Source organism: Gadus macrocephalus, chromosome 19 (assembly GCF_031168955.1).
Source record: "Gadus macrocephalus chromosome 19, ASM3116895v1".
Classification (NCBI taxonomy): Eukaryota; Metazoa; Chordata; class Actinopteri; order Gadiformes; family Gadidae; genus Gadus; species Gadus macrocephalus.
Window position 1 is genome coordinate 8,910,750 of NC_082400.1, and position 20,595 is coordinate 8,931,344.

The 20,595-nt window shown below is 42.0% G+C and overlaps 1 protein-coding gene across 1 annotated transcript in view; it reads left to right on the forward strand.

The window, feature by feature from the left end:
* Window positions 1–20,595, forward strand: part of LOC132448018 (astrotactin-2) — a 245,956-nt gene that overhangs the window by 88,872 nt on the left and 136,489 nt on the right. Inside the window, exon 4 of the mRNA XM_060039081.1 lies at window positions 5,242–5,394. Coding sequence (XP_059895064.1) covers window positions 5,242–5,394 — 153 coding nt within the window. The remainder of the gene's footprint in view (window positions 1–5,241; window positions 5,395–20,595) is intronic.

Consider the following 20,595-nt stretch of genomic DNA (forward strand, 5'->3'; position numbering starts at 1 on the left):
GGATGAAAGAGTATGCCCAAAAGCTGATTACCTTCATTTGAAATAAATAAACAACACATACTTGCGTATCAATTGAAAAACTTGCTGTAAAACTATTTGTCTTTATTTGTCTGGATTCTGCCTTCTCTGCATTTCATTCAATAGATGTAACTGATTCAAGAGGGACATTTGGGGGACATCGTAGAGGAAAGGGGGTTTATTTGATGTTCTTTGTGGTCGGGCACATCTTTGTTTGCTTGCTGTAGACCATACTTTGTTCCAGGTCTTATAGGGTATGAAAGAAAACTGATGGAGGAATCATCCAAAACATTCATCAAAACACATACCATGCTTCAATTTAGGCAAGAGGAACTTATAACATTTAAATGTTTACATTTGGCTGAAAATGAATACAATATATAAAATGATGAGGATGGAGGAGGAATATAACAGCATAATTAGTCTTGTGATTATTATGAATGCATCCATTTATCGACTTTGTCGTCTTTCTGATTCCCTCTGACTCTCTTGCACACAAAGTCAGGCAAGCAGGCCCGTTGGTCATTGGAGGTTGCTTTGTATCAGAACCCGGGTAACCGGCGACACCACTAAAGCCAGTCCTGAACTCAGGCAACCAAACGCTTGTGGCCGTTGTCAGAAGACACCAGACGACACCTCTAACCCGCGCTCTGGACAGATAAGCGTTATCTAAGACTGAGTTGTACGCCGCCAGGGAGAGAGAAAGGGCTGGAGGACAGCGACCTTTCCGGCTGAAAAGCGCGACCTTGCCCCTCTCTACGGTTCATTGCTTCCCCCGGTGTGGAGATGGATGGAAGGCCGCATAAATGAGAGAGCGAGATAAGGAAGGAGATGGAGTGAAAAGGGTGGGTGAAATAAGGAAAGAGAGAGATTAATTCATGTGCGGAGAGAGGGGGAGACGGGGAGAGCGGAAGACATACAAAAAGTGAATCCAAAAGACAAACATAAAGTGGATATTTGTGGATATTCATTCCTCATATCCTGAATCGAATACAGTTTAGTGCTCGTTATGTTAAGATCCGTTTTTGCCGCAGAGGTTGTGCTAAAAATATGACTAATATGTTTGTCCTGCAGACATTCATATCTTTGCAGCTGCTCCCTCCTCCTTCGCGCTGCATGGAATGCATTCCATCATCATGGTCCAGGGCCGACCCCAGGGGTCAGGGTGACTGGACTCCCACTTGTGACATCACAGGTGGCATTGTCCACAAAGGCGTGTGATGGATAGATCAGAGGTGACGGAGGTCAGTCTGTCCTTAGTACATCTAGGTGGACATGCCCACTTGTGAGTAGGATAGATGGTGAATTCACTTTTATTGGCAAGACACAATCACCCTTACACCTGCTGGTAAAACAGCCCTCCAAGACATCCATTAAAAAATTTATGCAACAAGTAAGACATCATGTCGTCTTAAGTTGCGGTACAATACAAACTGACATGATTTGTTTATATTTCATTTCTTAGATCTGTTGAGGAATAAACAGTGTATCTTCAAATGGAATAGATGGATTTGCTTGTTTGAATTAAATTGTATCAGCACTTCCAGCATGTGTTCATGCATGGATGGAGGAGCTTGCGGTTGCATGGTCTGTGAATTAGATAACTGACGGAGCAAAACTCGTCAAGCTGCAGAGAGACCAATCTCATGGCGCCCATTGCACCCGAGGGAGATGGGGAGAGGGGGAGAGAGAGGGAGAGAGAGAATGCAATGACATTTGTATAGTTCTCCAAGTACACCCCCCAGCCCCCATGCCTAAACACTACACAAGTGGTCCCTTGGGAGCACTGTGCATTCACGTCTCCTTCTCCACCGTCAACAGAACTGTGTGTGTGTGTGTGTGCGTGTGCGTGTGTGTGTATGTGTCTCGCCTGTACGCTCTTTTGTTCAATGTGTGTGAGTACGTAGCTATGTGCTGTTTTTATGCTAGCTCGGGGTCCGCCTGAGGTCAGGGTAAAAGAAAACGTATTTACAAAGAAGGGAACACAGAAATGTTTTCAGCGACGTTAAAACCATGACAATTGTTTGTCTCTGGGGAGGTGACAGGGATCAGGGCTGAGGCGATGGTGCACCATTCAGAATACAAAAGAAAACAAAAAGGATTTGAAGTCGTTGAATGTAAGACGTTCTGTGTATGTGTCCAGGGATGAATCTCCATTTTCAATAATATGCCTTTCTGAATGACTTAATGGTGTTTACCTAGCGTAAAAGACTGCAATACAGTAACATAATAATACTCAAAGTACATAAACTAGACAAATGGGGACAATGAAGTTGTAATGAATTAGCAAACTGAGACATTTTTGAAGTACAATCCATTGTTTTGGAGGAAGTTATGACTTTGTTTGTCAAAAACGTCAAAGCAATTGTCAGATGCAAGGTTATTATTGATCACATCCATGGGCAAATCAAAGAGTTTAGCAAGGCGTACGGCCACTATGGGTCGATGCTTCATTCCAGATGAAGTAATGAAAAATCTAAACAAACAAACAAAGATAATGGCGACTACAAAATAAGCCCTGCCACGGTGTCTTATCGCGTTTTTTTGTTTGCATAATCTGTATCGACACACTGCGGTCTTAACTCTCCCCAATCAAATTCTTGTCTGGGGATGGTTGTCGTTTCTTGATCTTATTTACTTCCGTTTATTCCGGTGTTGTTCTTAATCGTTGACCCAGAGGACCCCGTGTGTATGTCACCTTTGAGATTACATTTCCATCAGGATAGTGGTGAATAATACAAATGCTTAATTTTGTTGTCAACAGTGAGAGAGCTGAGGAAGTCACACAGCTGCCCATCTCAAATGATCCATTTAGACTCAGTTCCGTGAATTTTTATATATATTTTAATATATATTTTGGAATTTATTATTTGATATATTCTTCTTGTACTCGTCCCTCCTCTCTTTCCTTCGCAAGCTTTTATTTGTAGATAGTTGTTGTACTTTTGTTAATGTGACAAAGACATTATTTGTATTGATTATTGTTGGTCACATTAGCCAAACATGAATGCAAAACAAGCGTGAACACCATGGATATCCCAAGGCTGATTACAAACACAGTTGACATTTATCATCACTACTTGAACCACTGGCAAATGTTTAAAAACCCAGTTTCCCGTGATTCTGTGATCTGGTTAAATTGTGTTTTTGTGACAATGACATTATTTATTTTGATTATTGTAGGTCACCTCTGGTAGCTTTGCTTTGGCTCTGCATGCAGACGGAAAAGTATGAAAATAACTGAGGAAAGAGTGGCTCACACCACGCGGTGGTACACCGAAATATTCAGATGAACCATTTTGTAATGACCTTTATTACAGGCTGTTTGGACCGGACGGGGGGATAAATGGAAGCACCAGCTCCTTTTATTCCCTTCTTGTAGACCAAGCCAATGTTGGCCCAGTAACGTTTTACACAACATAATCACATTTGATTTTTATACTATCATTACAGAGGTATAGCCCAGCACTTTGTGGCCCTGGTTTAACAGCAATAGTCATGGAAGGCATAATGGCCACCAAGTCACTTCAATAAAATGACTATCCAACGAGCTGTTTCAAAGTTGGATATCTGATGGCATGTTGTTAGCAATAACTGGCACACCAGGTGAATCCTTGGGGATTGCAAATTTGAACGTTTAAACAGTTTTTTTTTAAACAATATTTTATCATGGAGAATGTAATATTGGACCTAGCAGTCCTACTATGCTAGCATAACTTTTTGAGGGAGATTTAGTTTCATTATGGGAAATTAAAAATAAATAACAATGGGTTAGGCTTTCAGGGTTTTCTACATTGGCCAGGCAACACAATGTTGATTTGAAACTTTTGTAGAATTAAGTACAGACACTTTTCCTAAGAATGTTGGGATGTTTTAATGGGTAAAATGCAATAATGTTGGAGGAGTTTGTGTATGTGGTTAGCCAATCATGCGTTTTAAATTGAAAAATTGTTCTCCCAGATTTGAGTTTGTCTGCCATATGACAGTTGAGATTATTAAATTTAAATTTAAAAAAAAGTATGTGATGTATAAATCGTCATTTACTCACTCCTTCTGAAAGTCTTACATCCCAAATTCCAGATTTTTTTAAATTAAAACCTAGACTTCTGCTAAAATGTGATTGATGATCGCTTTGTATAACCCTCAACCCAAAAATTCATGAACATATTTCAAATTTGTTCTATTTTGAGTGAGCTGGGATCCAAGCTGATGGTATTCACATTTCAACAGCCCTCCAGCTCTATGCTGTGTTTATAGAACGCTTTGAGTTGGAGGCTACATTTCCCGCCTTTTATACTTTTTCCCTTTTCTTCTCGTTCTTGAGCCTCGCTTGGTCTGGTGGGTCTGGCAGAGTGAGAAAACATGTAGTCTCTTGACGAATCATCAGACCCACACAGATCACCCCAGGTCGTATATATTTCTCCACCATTGAACTTCGGACAATTTGCGCCATGTGGCAAAACAACCTCTCCTCCAAGTTTGGGTATCACAGGCTGTAGATGGATGCATTTATATTTTAATGTTTTTTTTTGCCTCTAGTTGCATCTCTAGTTTGTTTTCTGTGTTCTCAGTTGTTCTTTGAGAGATGTGTTTAGGGAACGCTGGTCAGTGGCTGCAGGACAACAAAGGTCTTAATGTGTGGCATTCTGCATGCACTTCTTGGTGGTACAAATGAGGCAGAACGGGTGTAGAGGGCTTGTGGGTCCTGTCCGAACACTCCCAACCCCCTCAAGGGCTTGGCAGTTTCTTCTTCTTTTGGGCCAAATAAAAAGGGGGAATGTATATATTTATAGGCAGACAAAATGAGCAACCCCGACTCCGACCGGCCCATTGGGTCCTCTTTTGTCAGGGATAGAGTTGATATAAACGTCAAGCATGAGACAAAAGCAATGGGAGGGGCTATTCTTATTTTATTCGAACCCTGTGGAGGTGAGACGCTGCTGGATTGATGCAAACACCGCTATGAGAGAAAGACGTCAGCTATTTTCAAGAAACACCGCAAAAAATACAGCCTATTTAGGGCTTTATTGTTCGACATGAAAAACAGCCCCACTATATTCTATAGTATTCTATAAGGTTTATATATTTGTTTGAATTAATTGACTACTTCACTATTGCTTTTGATTGTACTTTCACAAAGGTCGGCTTTCTTGTGTTGCTATTCCCTCAGTTATTATTTCTAAAGTTAAATCCCAATAAATTCACTCTTATTTTCTTCTCCAGTGGTGGACCCGAAGCACGACTCAGTGGAGGACCTGATGCAGAGGTTCAAGGAGAGTTTCCGCACCCCCAACACCACCATGGACATGACCCACTTCCAGCAAACCACACACAGCTCCTCCACGGGCAGAAAGAGGGGCCCCAGCCACACCAGAGGTGAGGCCCCGGGTGGGTTCAGATGAAGGATGAATCACGGTGCTTCAGGAGCAGGGCTAAGAAAATGCAACGAGAGACTCATTAAGTTTGTTGATTTTCCAAACTATAATTAAGTGATTAACGCTATATCTATTTTTGTAGTCTTTTTTATTAACTGTGAGCACTCTATTAGTTTCCTTGTTTATTTATTCGTCAGCCTTTTGGATAGTTTGATCAAGCACTAAATGTATAAAATAAATAAAATTAAATGTAAATGTTATTTTTTGTATATATTTTCTTTTTCGTGCATGCGTTATTTCACGGCTTAATTAAGCAATGCGTCTATTTTATTATTAGAATATGTATTTTTGTTTGTTTGTCTAATGCTTTTATTTCCACATCATTTAATTCAGCACAATATCTTTTTCATCATTATTTATATAATTCTGTCTTCGTCTCATTCTTCTTTCTATTCCATACATCTACTCTGAGTGAGCTAGCGCTCAAGGTGGGTCCGTATCATGTTAGCACATGCCATGTCACAACAGGGTCTCGCTACCCCGTCGTTTCACGCCATAACCACACAACGACGAAGGTTGACACGGTTGTGACTCAATTGTGGCAGCACTGGAAAACTCCCCTGATCCTCACACATGTTATCATATTTCTTTGTTTCCCCTGGCCTAAACGTTCCTTCTTTGAACTTTCCTCTTGACCGAGGTTGCTGGCCTTGAAGCGGGGAGTAGGGGCCTGGGATTCTCAGCTGTCTCTGTCCTTTGCTCATGAGTGGTAAGGACGGGTCGTGTGCAGAGGTCACACTTCCCCCAGCGGAGGCTGTGAAGCATAGTTTAACCCACGACTTTGGTTCCGTGTGTTCAGAGATAATTGGTCTCATCTTCATCTTTTCGGCCCATCTTCCTTCTACGTCTATGATATTAACTGTCATCGGTACTTAGCTTTAGCGGAAACTGAGTCAATGCACAGCCTTACGCTTTGACTATTAGAACCTACTCTTAGCGCTTGAATTTGACCAATTTACCCCCATTTTGCCTCTTTGAGCTTGACTGACTGTGAGTCTCACTCTAAGGAAGGGTTTTCAAGAACTTTCAGGCAAGTAACTTCAAGGTTAGACATGGGTTTTGCCTTTCTCTGTAGCATGGGCCTAAAATATTCTGGCAGCTTTCTCGGTTGTCTGTCAGAGGTCCAGGGTGAAGAGACCAAAGTGGAATTCATAGCCGCAGTGATGCGCAGTTCTTGAAGTGCGCAGTCAGTCCGGGCACGGCCATGACATTTGTACTCCCTGTTTCGCTGCAACACTGTGTGTGGAAGAACAGAAAGCAAACACTCCAAAAAACTGCATAATCATCAACAATAAGTGGCTGAAGTAAATATGTGGTTTTACGCTGTCATGAATTCAAATTTATCTGAATCCGAGTTTAGTTCATTTTCCGAGCGAGCCCTTCTGTTTACAGTAGCTGATCCAGAACACAAAATAAATAATCATTATTGATGCGTTTGCTGTCAAACCAAACAAGGGACACATTATTATTCGGCTAATGTGTCTAACGCTGATCGATTAGCCATTAGGCCGGTTTTTGGCACGGCAGTACCGCGGCAGTCAATGCAGCCGGACACCCCTGCTGCATACATCCCCCAAGCTTCTCAGGTCCGGCAATCAATTGAATCATGCAATCTTTCAAAGCAAAAGAGAGATTAAGTTAATGAGTGGCTTTATTGCATCGAGTCCTCCCCAAAATATATGTGTAGAAGTTCTAGGCTCTGCACTCTGACGGAGCCAGCTTCAAGGGGATGCTTTTAATTTGTTCTATAAGGCGGCCAGACTGTGATTTCCCTTGAAGTTCATAATAATAATAATAATAATAATACATTTCATTTAGAGGCGCCTTTCAAGACACCCAAGGTCACCTTACAGAGCATATAGTCATCATACATTTTTTAAAAAACAAGACATTGTGGAAAAAAATAAATAAATAAATAAATAAATAAACATAAGCAATAAGAAATAAATAAAACAAAAACAAGACAAAACAAAACAAAACAAAACAAAAAAACAAAACAATCAAAACAGTGATCAGTTAGACGTTGTGTGCGAGTTTGAACAGGTGAGTTTTGAGTTGTGACTTGAAGGTTGTAATGGTGTCTGACTGTTTTATGTGTGGGGGGAGGGAGTTCCAGAGCCTGGGTGCTGAACAGCTGAATGACCGGGCACCCATTGTAGTGAGTCGTGATGTGGGGATACATAGTAGTCCAGCAGAGGTTGAGCGGAGGGAGCGGGAGGGAGTGTATTCTTGGAGGAGGTCGCAGAGATAACTGGGGGCTAGGTTGTGGAGAGCTTTGTAGGTGAGGAGCAGGGTTTTGTATTGGATACGGTAGTGTACTGGGAGCCAGTGAAGTTGAATGAGGACAGGGGTGATGTGGTCAGATGATTTGGTGCGGGTGATGATCCGGGCGGCTGAGTTCTGAATGATCTGCAGTCTGTTGATGAGTTTGGTGGGGAGTCCGGTGAGGAGGGCGTTGCAGTAGTCTATGCGTGATGTGACAAATGAGTGAACTAGGATTTCAGTGCTGGATTGGGTCAGTGATGGGCGGAGTCTGGCGATGTTGCGGAGGTGGAAGAATGCAGTCCGGGTGATGTTGTGAATATGGGGTGCGAATGAGAGGGTGTTGTCCAGGATGACGCCGAGGCTCTTGACTTTGGAGGAGAAGGGTACTGGGAATCCATCGATAATTATGAGTGGAGCTGGGGTGTGTTGTGATTTAGTGATCATTGTGTGATCATCACAATGTGTGGTGCAAAAGGCATGGGCGTCCAGCTAAATACCCAGGCCCATTCATAAGAGTCTGACCTTGTGCACAATACGGTTGGAGCATGGGGGTATAAACCCAAAATGTTTCTGTAACTCATCCAAAAACGTCGGATTTACTCCCTTTTTGTTTTTTTGAAGCGCTGTAAGTATTCATTTCGAAACACATTTTCTGCTGTTGACTAGATGGCTTGTGTTTTCCCCTACATCGCACTCCCTTCACATGCATTGTTAATGCCAATTTACACGTTTAAGTGATGATATTATGCTTGACTAATCCATGCATACATTCGATAACGAGCTGTTTACCATAAGACACCTTATTAGCGACCGCAGTGAGGGAGCAAGCGTTTTCGTCTCGTCCTATTTAAAGAAAACGGGCAGAGGAAGCCATGCAAAATGTGGATAAAGGTTTTTCTGCGCTTCAATTGGCGTTTACACCCACGTGGTGTTAAAGGCTATCGCTTAATCACAAGCCGCACATAAATTAAGCAGAAAAAAACTATGAAGGTTACTTTGAAGAGATCTCGCCCTCTCTCTCTCTCTCTTTCTCTATCTCTCTCTCTCCGTCTGGAACAGGCTCTCACTCTCTCGCTGTCTCTCTCTCACTCTCTTGCTCTCTCACGCCCCCTTTCTCTCTCTAGGGTCAAAGCAGGCGAAGCCCCTTTAGCACCATAAATTAGGGCTGAGAATTTGAACTCGGCAAACGAGTTCAGGAAACAGGAAAAAGTCCAGGATAGCAACCAAGCTAATGGTAAAGTGGGTCTTCTCCTTCTGCTTCTTCTGCTTCTCCTCCTCCTCCTTCTCTTTCTTCTGCTACTCCTTATTCTTCTTCCTCCTCTTCTTCTTCTTCTTCTTCTTCCTCTACTTTTCCTTTTTTCCTTCACCTTGACTTTGAGTGTCAAGATCCACCTCTTCCACCTTGTGCACTTCGCTCTTGTATCAATCGCACTAGGTATGACACTGTTCTAACGATATTACTTTCGGCCCTCTGGATATACTCTACTTTCTATTAGGAGGTGGTAAATTGGATACAGTTAACCTGCACCCTATCCAGCATTATTATTTGTTCTACTTGCTGGTGCAGACCTTTTTGTATTTACTCCCATATCGATTGAATGCTTTGAATGTTAGCCTCACTGTCAGCCTCACTTGGATGTAAACGGGCGCTGCTCAATGTAAAACTCTACATGTCAGCAGGAGACACAATAAGCAGAGGTGTTGAATCAAGGGGAGGGAGCAGGGTTCAAAACTCAAAACATGTATCTCCTTGTGGGAATAAAGTGTTGAGTGCAGAGTTGTATAGAAGAGTGCTGTACTTTTTTTTTACTTTTTTTTCGCCCCATTTTATAACTCAAGACGTTGCATTTCTACATTAAATTAGTCTTTCTCTCTCGCTGTCGGAGCCCCGCTGAACATTAGTTTCGCTTCACTCAGATAGTTTAATAGTGAATCAAGCTGGAGTGCATACCAGCGAGCTATTCAAGAGATCCATTTGTTTGTATTATTTGATTTGGATTATTTTGTATTGATCGCGACTTTCTTTTGTCATTGTCCCGATGACTTGGCCGTTGTTATGAGTCGGCAGCCATGATGGATCCAAAGGCTTGGTTAATATGGGACATGGGCTTTATGGATGCTATTGGGTGAATCTAGACTGGCAGAAGGCAGAAGACACCATCTGTGGAGTTTTATCACCAGTCACCATTCCTTCTGCATGAATGACGACGCATTAGCTGGTTGCAGTGCTTGCGTTGTATAACATTTCACATGTTGTCTCGATGATTCGGTTTCCTCGGTGAGCTGCAGTCCAACTGGTGAAATGCTTTTCTTTGAATGTCACATTTTATTTTATTTTTTGATGTCTGGGTTGGTACAACAAGCCCGACACCAGGATCTATCTTTTCCCTTACCTTCAGAATAACCTTATTTGCATGTGGCCGTTGTCCCCTGCTGTGGCGTTGATGCATTTCTAAGTGGCAGAGCAGGCTGGTGCGTGTTTTTTGATGTGCCACAATGCATCTTACTGGCCACCAAAGATGAGAATAACCTCATGGTTATTATCCCCCCTATCTCCTGTTTAATTGAGGCTTTGAAGTAGCACATGAAAGTACTCTCTCTCTCTCTCTCTCTCTCTCTCTCTCTCTCTCTCTCTCTCTCTCTCGCTCTCTCTCTCTCTCTCTCTCTCTCTCTCTCTCTCTCTCTCTCTCTCTCTGCCTCACTCTCTTTCTCTCTCTTTATCCCTCTCTTTCTCTCCATCTTGCCCTCTCCATATCCCCCTTTCTGTCTCTCTCTCTCTCGCTGTCTTGACCCAGCTCTCCAGACGTGTGTGTGTGTGTGTGTGTGTGTGTGTGTGTGTGTGTGTGTGTGTGTGTGTGTGTGTGTGTGTGTGTGTGTGTGTGTGTGTGTGTGTGTGTGTGTGTGTGTGTGTGTGTGTGTGTACTGATGATGCCAGTGGATTCAGTATGTGCCAGGCTGCACTTTTATCAACCCTCAATCCTCTGCACGGACAACAGTGATTACACACACAGACTCAGACACACACACACACACACACACACACACACACACACACACACACACACACACACACACACACACACACACACACACCGTGGTCCTAATGGACCTAGGAATACAGTTCAGATCAGACAAAAAGGCATTCAAGATCATTAGGTCATTGTTCAGACGAATGTGTGTGTGTGTGTGTGTGTGTGTGTGTGTGTGTGTGTGTGTGTGTGTGTATGTGTGTGTGTATGTGTATGTGTATGTGTCTGCGTGTGTGTGTTGGGGGGGGGGGGGTGGGGGAAGTGGGTTGTATTGCCTTTGAATGAATGCAAAAGGAAGCAACGAATAAGATGAGGGAATGAACAGACTAGTCCCATTGTCTACCTGCCATGTTCCTGTGATGTTGATATCACAAAGGTGGTCGATGTGATGATGGGTTCCAGCGTTCTGTAATATGAGACGAGTGGATGTGGGGGTGGTGTGAGAACACCACAGGAGGAAATCATGTATTCCCGCTCCCCGGGAAACCATCAGAGATCATTGACCCACTTCCTGGGAACAGTATGACTGTGGGTTTAGTGGAACCGAGGGATGTTTGGAATGGGAATACATTCTAGTTCATATAAAAGGCACATGACAAAAAATACGGTATACTAGTTCATATTGAACTGAATGCATCCGTTGGCGTTGTCGCTTTGATATGTGAGTCATTGTTACCATTTCTTTGAGCTTTTATCCAGTAACTTCCAGTGCATGTATTTCTTTATTATTAGTAAGCATGAAGAGCTTTATTGAAGTCTTGCTCAAGGAAGCCCAGGTAGACTGCGGACATTCAGGGTTTCAAACCCCCTTTAAGTCAAACACCAATTTCACTTACATTTAAGGCATTCAGCAGACGCTTTTATCCAAAGCGACTTACAATAACAACATTTGAAAGAAGACAGATATATTGCTGTTGGTACAGTAAAGATATTCATAAAAAACGACAAGATAGCTAGGATAAGACGCTACACAATGCTAAGTGCCGGGACGTACAACATACAAGTGCATAACTGGGTGTTTTGAGGAGAGAAAGGGAGGATAATGGGTGGTGGGGGTAAGGGAGGAGGCTGTGCAACAATTACAACTAAAGACTATCATCTCATCTCAGTTGCATTGTTAAAGTGTAATTCCGGCGAAAATTGAAGCCAGGGTCCTTGTTTTGGCATGTATACCATAACAAATAACCCCTCCAGATACCTTTTTCATTAAAAGTCAAGTATAGAGAGTTTTCCCGGCGAATCATATAACACGACAAATAAGCAAACAACTTTACCTCAAGTCTATCCACTTCCACTCGTGGAATAGCATTCTTCTTCAATGACACTTTCTTTGGGTTCTTTGGGTCAGCAGCTCTTTTGGGAATGATGAAGTCGTCCTTATCGAAATGAGCACTGCAGACACGGTGATCCTTCTGCATCAGCATCTCGATTGGCGTCTCAATGTCCATATTCAAAACAATGGATACATGTTAAGGGTGAGACTCACACATGCAACATAAACAACTCATTTCACTCTTTGTGTAAAAAGAGATGGGCACACTTAGATATCACACAGACCCTGCCATCCAATTAGTCGCTTCCCATGGTAATAATATGTCGCCAGCTAGCTTGACATCTATGTCTCCGTCTATCATTCAACTCCATTTGATTTGCCGGTAACAGAGTTGATTGCTGGCAGTGTAATTTTACACCCCTCCCTCCTCTCTTTAAAAAAGACGAGTGAATATGACAGTCAAAATTCTCCGTCTCTCATCGCTAATGGTCTCCTCACCTTACTGTTGGAGATGAATGTAAGATGTGTCACTCTGATTGGAAATTGTCCCAGCCTGCCCACTTAGATATAAAAAAACAAGCTGCCAATTAGGGTGGTTGACACTGTGCCTATATGTGCAAAAGAGATGCCTAATGTTGGTGTTGTTTAAAGAAGACGAAAGAGGAGAACAAGCCCTTTGTGGTTTGTGTGTGGGTGAATAAAATAAATATGTAAACTCGTTGTAAAACATAATGGCGATGTTGCCCATGGCGCCGGTTGTGTTGTATAAGGATTGGTGTCAGTGAAAATGAGGCAAAGAGAGAGATGTACATGCATTTGTACAGAGGGAGAACGAAAGAGTGAGGCAGCTAGAGATGGAGTGAGAAAGTGAGATGACAGATAGACAGATCAACCGCAAGAGAGAAAGAGACAGAGGCCGATCGGCAAAGATAGCTTCAGACCCAGAGAGATAGATGCCATGTAGCAAAGAATGGAAAATACAGTGAAACCCTATTCTCTACAGCTTCCAACCAGGACTCACATGCAAACAGACACACGGATACCCTGCATCAAAGGAAAGGAACAACATGCTGCTGCTGGTTGTATAAGTTTTTCCTGGTTTATCTCTAAATCCCCTCTGTGAGAGGAAAGACAGGGTAGCATGCCCCAGGCCTGTTTTTTATCGGATACCGCACCGCCCCAAACTATACAACTTCTTGATGGATTCCCCCTACGTTCTCTCTGGGCCAAGGTGGACGACTGTTGGGGTCGGCTGAGGGTACATTCAGTATAAAGTCTCCTTATCACTCCCTCTAACTCTGTCTCTCTTTCTGTCTCTGTCTGTCTGTCTGTCTCTCTCTCTCTCTCTCTCTTGCCCTCTCTGTCTCGTTGTCTCTCTGTCTCTCTCTCTTGCTCTCTCTCTGTCTCTTTCGGTCTCTCTCCTATAAGCTCTCTTGCCCACAAGGAGCAGCATGTGCGCTACTAAATGAGGTGTAGTAGTTAAGCATGAGTTCCCGTGCTGTTTAAATTCAGTGTTTGCGGTTTGTGAGATTGAGACACAGCGATGACAAAGTGTTTGTTGATGATGATGATGATTCGTGCTATGATGATATTTAACTCAACTTCATAACGTAGAACAAACACAAGGGTGTTATTAAGCTTTCCCTTACTTTGTTGTGACTCCCAGTTGTCCCATCTGAGATTAATTTAGTTTACCTTACCTTGTCCTTAATATTTTACAATACGTGATTTGAAAATACACCTGATGGATGGTGTTCATACGAATAGAAAGCAGAATGAATGATGTAAATGTGATTTAATCTAACAAAATATACCTGCAAGAAAGCTGTGGAATCGCTGAAATATCCAACAGACATTGAACTCTTGCCGATGTTGACATCAGCTACATCTGCTCAGCAGAATATAAGATGATTTGGCTGTCACACTGTCAAAGTTATTACTTTCCCTCTCTGTGCCTATCAAACTAAAATACAGTCAACCACATTATTAAAGTTGGTATGATGCATGAAAAGCCTTTTCGTTTCACACCAATACCTTGTGGAGATCCCAGACCCAAACTTTTTTTCCTTTACATTTTAATGAATACAAATAGACATAAAAGATACCCCTGTATTATTCATCATCATCCTAAATTCTTTGAACATCTTTGCTGTCGGACAGGTTTCATAGCTATTGGTTCAGGATTGTGTTCAGAACCAACCGTCCCTTTTAAAATTATAGAAAGATGAGAATGAATGAATAGAAGATGGAATCATACTGCCTTACCGGGCTTCTTCTATGAGTGTGTTTTATAAAAGTATAGTTCCTGTCTCAAAGTATTCCATTATTGTGTTATTTTCCAACCACTCAATCACTTTTTTATAGAGCACAAATCGCTTGAAATGGCATGCACGCACATATATTGATTTATAAATATACCACAGAACAAATCTTTGAAACGAAAATGTTATGATGTGCAAAAATAATTCACAATAGCTCACTCACCATTGTCATAAAGTTTGACATCTTTGAGGGATTCAAGAGCAATACGTATATTTATTGTTCCTATTTGTATATATTATCATGTCTGTTTTATTAGCAAACACAAATTGAAGTGTGCTTCTGCACTTAATGCTGATAAAGACATAGCAAGAAATAGAAAAAGAAAATCGGTCTATTGAACAAATATTCCAAATTTTCTCAACACATTCCTTGTTGTAATTTTACAATCACAGCTGTTTTTCTTTGTTAGTCTGACACATTTGATGGCAGCAGGGCTGTCTTTTTTTCTTTACTTTTTTGTTTCCCTCTGAACAAATTGAATGCTGCATTTAATTAGATGGTGGTTTATATTGAGAAGGTGATAGCGACAGCTGACAAAAAGAATAATTCCAGAGGACCATGAGGACTTTATGATTGCAGCGGGGACTGGAGTTTGTTGCGTGTTTCCCCTTTGTCAGGCACCCCGCTGAGTGCGACTCAATATCAAAACAAACTGTAAACTATGGTTTTGTTTGTCTAACCTTGTTCAATAAGTTGTTGTAGTAATAATTGTTTTTCTGCTGCGATTATTTTTCTTACTCGTATTCTCATTCTTATTCTCAATGCCAATAATGATGATCTACAGCATTAATGTACATTACTATCTGCGTTACTGATTTGCGATTCTGATAATAATGATGTTCAGCTATATATAGTCACTTTACTGATTCACAGTGCTAATATTGATGATGTATAGCAGGAAAGAACATCGCAATCTTACTTATTGATTCACATTCTATGCGAACACTCTGAAACACCAAGTCAGAGTTATACTGAGCCACATATGTTACACTGGTTATAACACATTATACTTGATGTGGTGTGGGCAGGGAGGAGTTTCAGGGGCAAGGGGACACACTGAAATAGACCACAGAGGAGCCGGGAGATGAATCTCATAATGAGCAATTAAATGGCGTAGCAGAGTTCAGAGGTCAAGGGCAGAACATGCTTTTGTGCATTTGCACACATTACTTCTTAACTAGTTTTAATATGCTTTTCACCACAATGGAAAGTTGACCTTATTTGAAAAGTAACAAAGACACAAAATAAAAGTAAAAACAACTATTAAATCTACAACAGTCAACTTGGCAGAAGAAGAAATATACAGACAATGGAATGCATTCATATTGATTCATTGTTTTACCGTTTTGACAAACAGTCTACCATTATGCCCAAAAAAGAGTTTTGTTGAAGCGTGTCCGAGCAGCATTAGCATGTAGTTTGCATCTTTGACGGACGGATGAAATGTCGTCAGCCACCGCCACATGGTAGCTGTGCCAATCAAATCACACCACGTTCAAATGATTCAATGCTTTTCTTGACGTCTGCCTCGGCCCTGTGTCTGAGTCCTGCTGGGTCCTAATTTGCCTCTACACAGCATTTTACTTTGACAATCTCTGCAGTGGTGTACGAGGACAGTCTGGCTTGGTTGCATTTAATTGTGTTTATTGGCTGCTCTCATTTTATTTGCATTTTCGTTTTTTTGTGAAATATGACCTATATCTGACAGCTGGGTTTTGTTGTGTGTGTTTGTTTGTGTGTCAGGCGGGACCACTGTCTTCTTTTCACAGCCTCACACTGTTGATAAGAGACACATATTGTGTCATTCAGGGTCTGTGAGGTGTGATCCCTCCGTCTCTCTGTATCGCTCTCTCTGTATCTCTCTCACTCTCTCTGTATCTCTCTCACTATCTCTGTATCTCACTTCTCTGTATCTCTCTGTAGCTCTCTCTTTCTCCATCTCTATCCATCTCTCTCTCTCTCTCTCTCTCTCTCTCTCTCTCTCTCTCTCTCTCTCTCTCTCTCTCTCTCTCTCTCTCTCTCTCTCTCTCTCTGTAGCTCTCTCTTTCTCCATCTCTATCTCTCTCTCTCTCTCTCTCTCTCTCTCTCTCTCTCTACTTCTCCAAACCAGATGTGTTTTTTTTTGTTTGACACTGATGACGTGAGTGTCGGCAAGTGTGCCAGTACTTTCAGGGGGCGGTTGGGGTCTGCCTCCCCTTGACGTGAAACAAGGAGCCTGTATTGTTCTAAGACGTAGGGGAAGTGCCTTCCCGCCTCACAATCCCTCATAATTCTCATTTGGAGACAAATTGGAAAATAGTCAAGTGTATTATCACAATTCCCCTGAATTGTATTTGCGTTCTTCTTCTGTGTGTGTGTGTATGTGTCAGTACATTTGTCCATAAAACAAGTCAACTTTGTAACCGTGGAATACAGCTCAAATGCTATTACTAATTAGTTGACCTTTTATTCGTAAGCGACTTCAGTTAAGTAAATTCAGATACATGTCATTTAGGAGCAGGTAGGGGTTAGGGAATCTCACGCTTTGATGCGTACATGTAAAATGCGGACATTGGGGCTTAAACCCAGTAACCCTCCACTGGAACTCAAACACCCTCACCGCTACACGTTCCGCTATGCATGGCACTTGGGCTTTTCTTAGTGTGGCGGCAACAGCGTACTCACTCCCTTACTTATTCTTTACCTGGACTGTAGTGTTATATTTGTTCAGTCAATACAAATACATGGATGGATTTCCGCAATTCAATTCAATTTCCGCTTTCGGTAACTCGGGAAAACAATGAGCGAAAAGCGGTCCTGCCGTTTATTCAACCTGCTGAAGTCCCCAGACAATCAGCCAACTTCCCCGAAACTTTTTGTTTTGCAGGCCCCGTAATTGATGGGCAGTTCATCGATTGTACAACAACACATTGTAAAAGTTGATGAGCATCGTTCCATGCATTATATATTTCCTTCAGCAAGCGTGTATTTTGATATATTTTTCCCAGAAAAACCACAATAGCGAAACAGTTGCAAACACGCACACTTCCTTGAACCTTGCAGTGAATGTCAAGCACAACACAGCAGATGTCAGGTTTTCTTTTATTTCACGCTTTCTTTCACAAGACTTATTATTTTTGGGTGTACCGATGAATAATGTATTCCGGAAAGAAACTGTCGAGGCTGTGATGTTTCCAAGGTGTCGATTGAGTCTGAAGCAAGCCAGAATTAGAACACTTAACCTGTGTTTAACGTTATTTAATGGCACCTCAAGCCAGAATTAGAACACTTAACCTGTGTTTAACGTTATTTAATGGCACCTCAAGTCAGAATAAGTTTTAAGTCAGCTAGGGGTAAAACACACCTCTTCTTTTTGGATCATTCGTCGCGAAGCCTCGACGAAAAAACCTGCCAACAGATAGGTACGGTGAATAAGTGTGGAAATGGGAGAAAGACAACCATTTTCGACACCATATTTAAAGTGGAAGTGAAAGCCTGTGTTTCAGCTCATGTCCGTACACAATCCAAGACTGTGTTTTGGGCTGACAGTTCTAGAAAGGCGAGGCGACGTGTTATTCCCATGGTTACGGTTCACGGCAACATTGTGAATCGTTTTTTTTAAGCTAGTTCACGTTGTTGGGCATGTGCGTTATAATGAGGATTGTTGTATATGAAATGCACCACACAACGTTGCGTTACACTACCGTTGTCAGAGTGTCATGACCCTCTCTTGGACACAGCCGCTGCCTAAAGAGAGAGCCACATGTCCATATTTCGGTTATGACGTCAAAGAATAGCCAGAAAAAGCACTCATAACTCCAAAGATAAACAGGAGCGGAGTTCGTAGTGGTTTAGAACTTTCACAAACAGTTTGAGGTTGATTTCTGTAATGGCGAAGAAATGGCGTCGACCATGTTAAAGGTCGTAGAAGACACACTAATGTGTTTAAAACTTAAACTGTCTATCGGTTTGACTGGCCCTTGAAACTAAGTGAGATAGAAAAAAGCTGGTTTAATGAACCAGAAAACTTTTGTTTGTGCTGACACAGGAGGCTTTTTAGTGCAACGGTGGGACGTGATAGTCGCTTTCCAAGCGTGCGTTTGGAAATTGAGAAATAATACGGAGAAAGCGGCAAGGCGGGATTAAAGACAGGACAGATAAAGAAGATGAATGAAAGCTTTAGTCGTGAGGCGGGGTTACCGAGGGGGCTGGGCGTATCCGCACGGCTAACCATCTGGATGTGGTCTGCTTACACAGCGATTTGTCCTTAATATCCTCCTATATTTCTTTGTATGTTTCCCCTTGTCGGTTTGTTTTCATGCACCCTGGTTCCTTTATGGTTTGCCAGTGATACATCAACAACAAGCAAAAGAAAAACGAAAGGAATCGCACAAAAAGTGTGGATTGTTTTTTACTCTTTTCATGTCCACTACAAAGGGGCCTAGCCACGCGTGCAATGAACACAAATATATCCGTCACACGTGTCGTCCCTGTGCACACATTTCATCAACGACCGAGGGAGGACCGAGTGCGTTCAGGCGCCTTCATCTCTCCCCCCCCCGGCTGCGGACGTCCGCACCTAAATAGCCGCCGAGATTTTGTGACAAGTTCTGGAAAAGTCATCTTATCTCCCTCCATTTACTTCCATTTTCGTTTATTCCAGTCTTTTTTCTTCTTTTGCCGCCGCATTTGATCCGTGGTTCCCTAGAGGAGTTTGCTTTGCCCGCTATCTCCCAGTCTCTGGAGCTTCATTTTGAAATCAAACTGGAACAGGTCTCCTGTGTTTTTTTGTGTCTGTCTTGTTGTTGTGATTTATATTTTGCCTTTGATTGTGTGTGTTTGTGTGTGTGTGTTGTTGCATGTATTTGTGTGTTGTTGCATGTATTTGTGTGTTTGATCGTGTGTATGTGTGTGTGTGTGTGTGTGTGTCTGAGAGGGTGTCAGTTCTCACAAGACAAAGTGCACGGGTGTGTGCGCGTCTTTGTCTTTGCGCTCCCGTCTGCAGTTCTGGTAATGGTTGTGTTGTTGTTGGTTGTGTGTGTGTGTGTGTGTGTGTGTGTGTGTGTGTGTGTGTGTGTGTGTGTGTGTGTGTGTGTGTGTGTGTGTGTGTGTGTGTGTGTGTGTGTGTGTGTGTGTGTGTGTGTGTGTGTGTGTCAGTGGTAGCATGTCTTTGTGTGTCTGTGTGTTTGATTAGTGTGTGCATGGTGTGTGTGTGTGTGTGTGTGTGTGTGTGTGTGTGTGTGTGTGTGTGTGTGTGTCTGAGCGTGTCAGTGCTCACAAGACATAGTGCGTAGTAAATAGAGTGTGCTAAATGCACTGGGACCCCTAAATGACAACATCAGCAATTTGCATAATGATAAAGTCACTGGAAAAACAAATAATCCATTTAAAACCAAGACAACCCTGCCAGCCCAAGAGGAATGAAAGCTGTTTTATCAGATTGCTGGGTTGTTAATACCATGTCTTAGATTGTACCCATGCAATAAAGGTTGTCATGTCAAACTTCTGATCCCTTCCCCCTTCATAATGTGGTATTATCTATACAGTCACCCTGTTTTCCAGGTTACTGGGGAAAGAAGCCTCTCTGTTCAAATTAACTCCCTCTGTTAATGAGGTTGTGTTTTGCTTGTGTTTATATGCAAACATTGTTTGTCTTGTGTAATCCTTTGGACCAGAGGAATTCATCTGCTTAGTCTATCTGCAGCACGTGATAGGAAATCCATGTATTTCTCTCTGGGCAGTGATGCGATGTTGGAGACGAAGTGAGTCACTTTGTTAACAAGTAATTGTTTTTCCTGAGATTCTATTTTGGGATTATTTTTAAACCTGCATAATATGTGTCGTCTGCAGGGAACATCCAGAATGACATTGTCACACATGGACTTCCGATAATAATGTTAATGCTAATGCTAACGAATACTAATGCAGAAATTATGATGATGATCATTATGATGATGATGATGATGGTTCAACAATTCAAATTTTCAAGAAATAGTTTTTTCAGGTCAATTCTTCCTGCTGTTTATAACTGTTATAGATCAACACATATAAAATATAATGAACTAATTAGTTATGAATGGCAAAACGTTACAAAAACTGACGCCACAATGGCAAAATACTTTTTGTGCAATTGTTTTGCAAGTCAATACATGTACGTGACATCATTTGTTTGCTGAGTTTCTGACTTAATTCAATATGAACTCTGTCAGACAGAAATAGGGGTGTGGCTCCACGGGTAGACGGATGATCCGCCTACAAGTTCAGAAGAAGATCT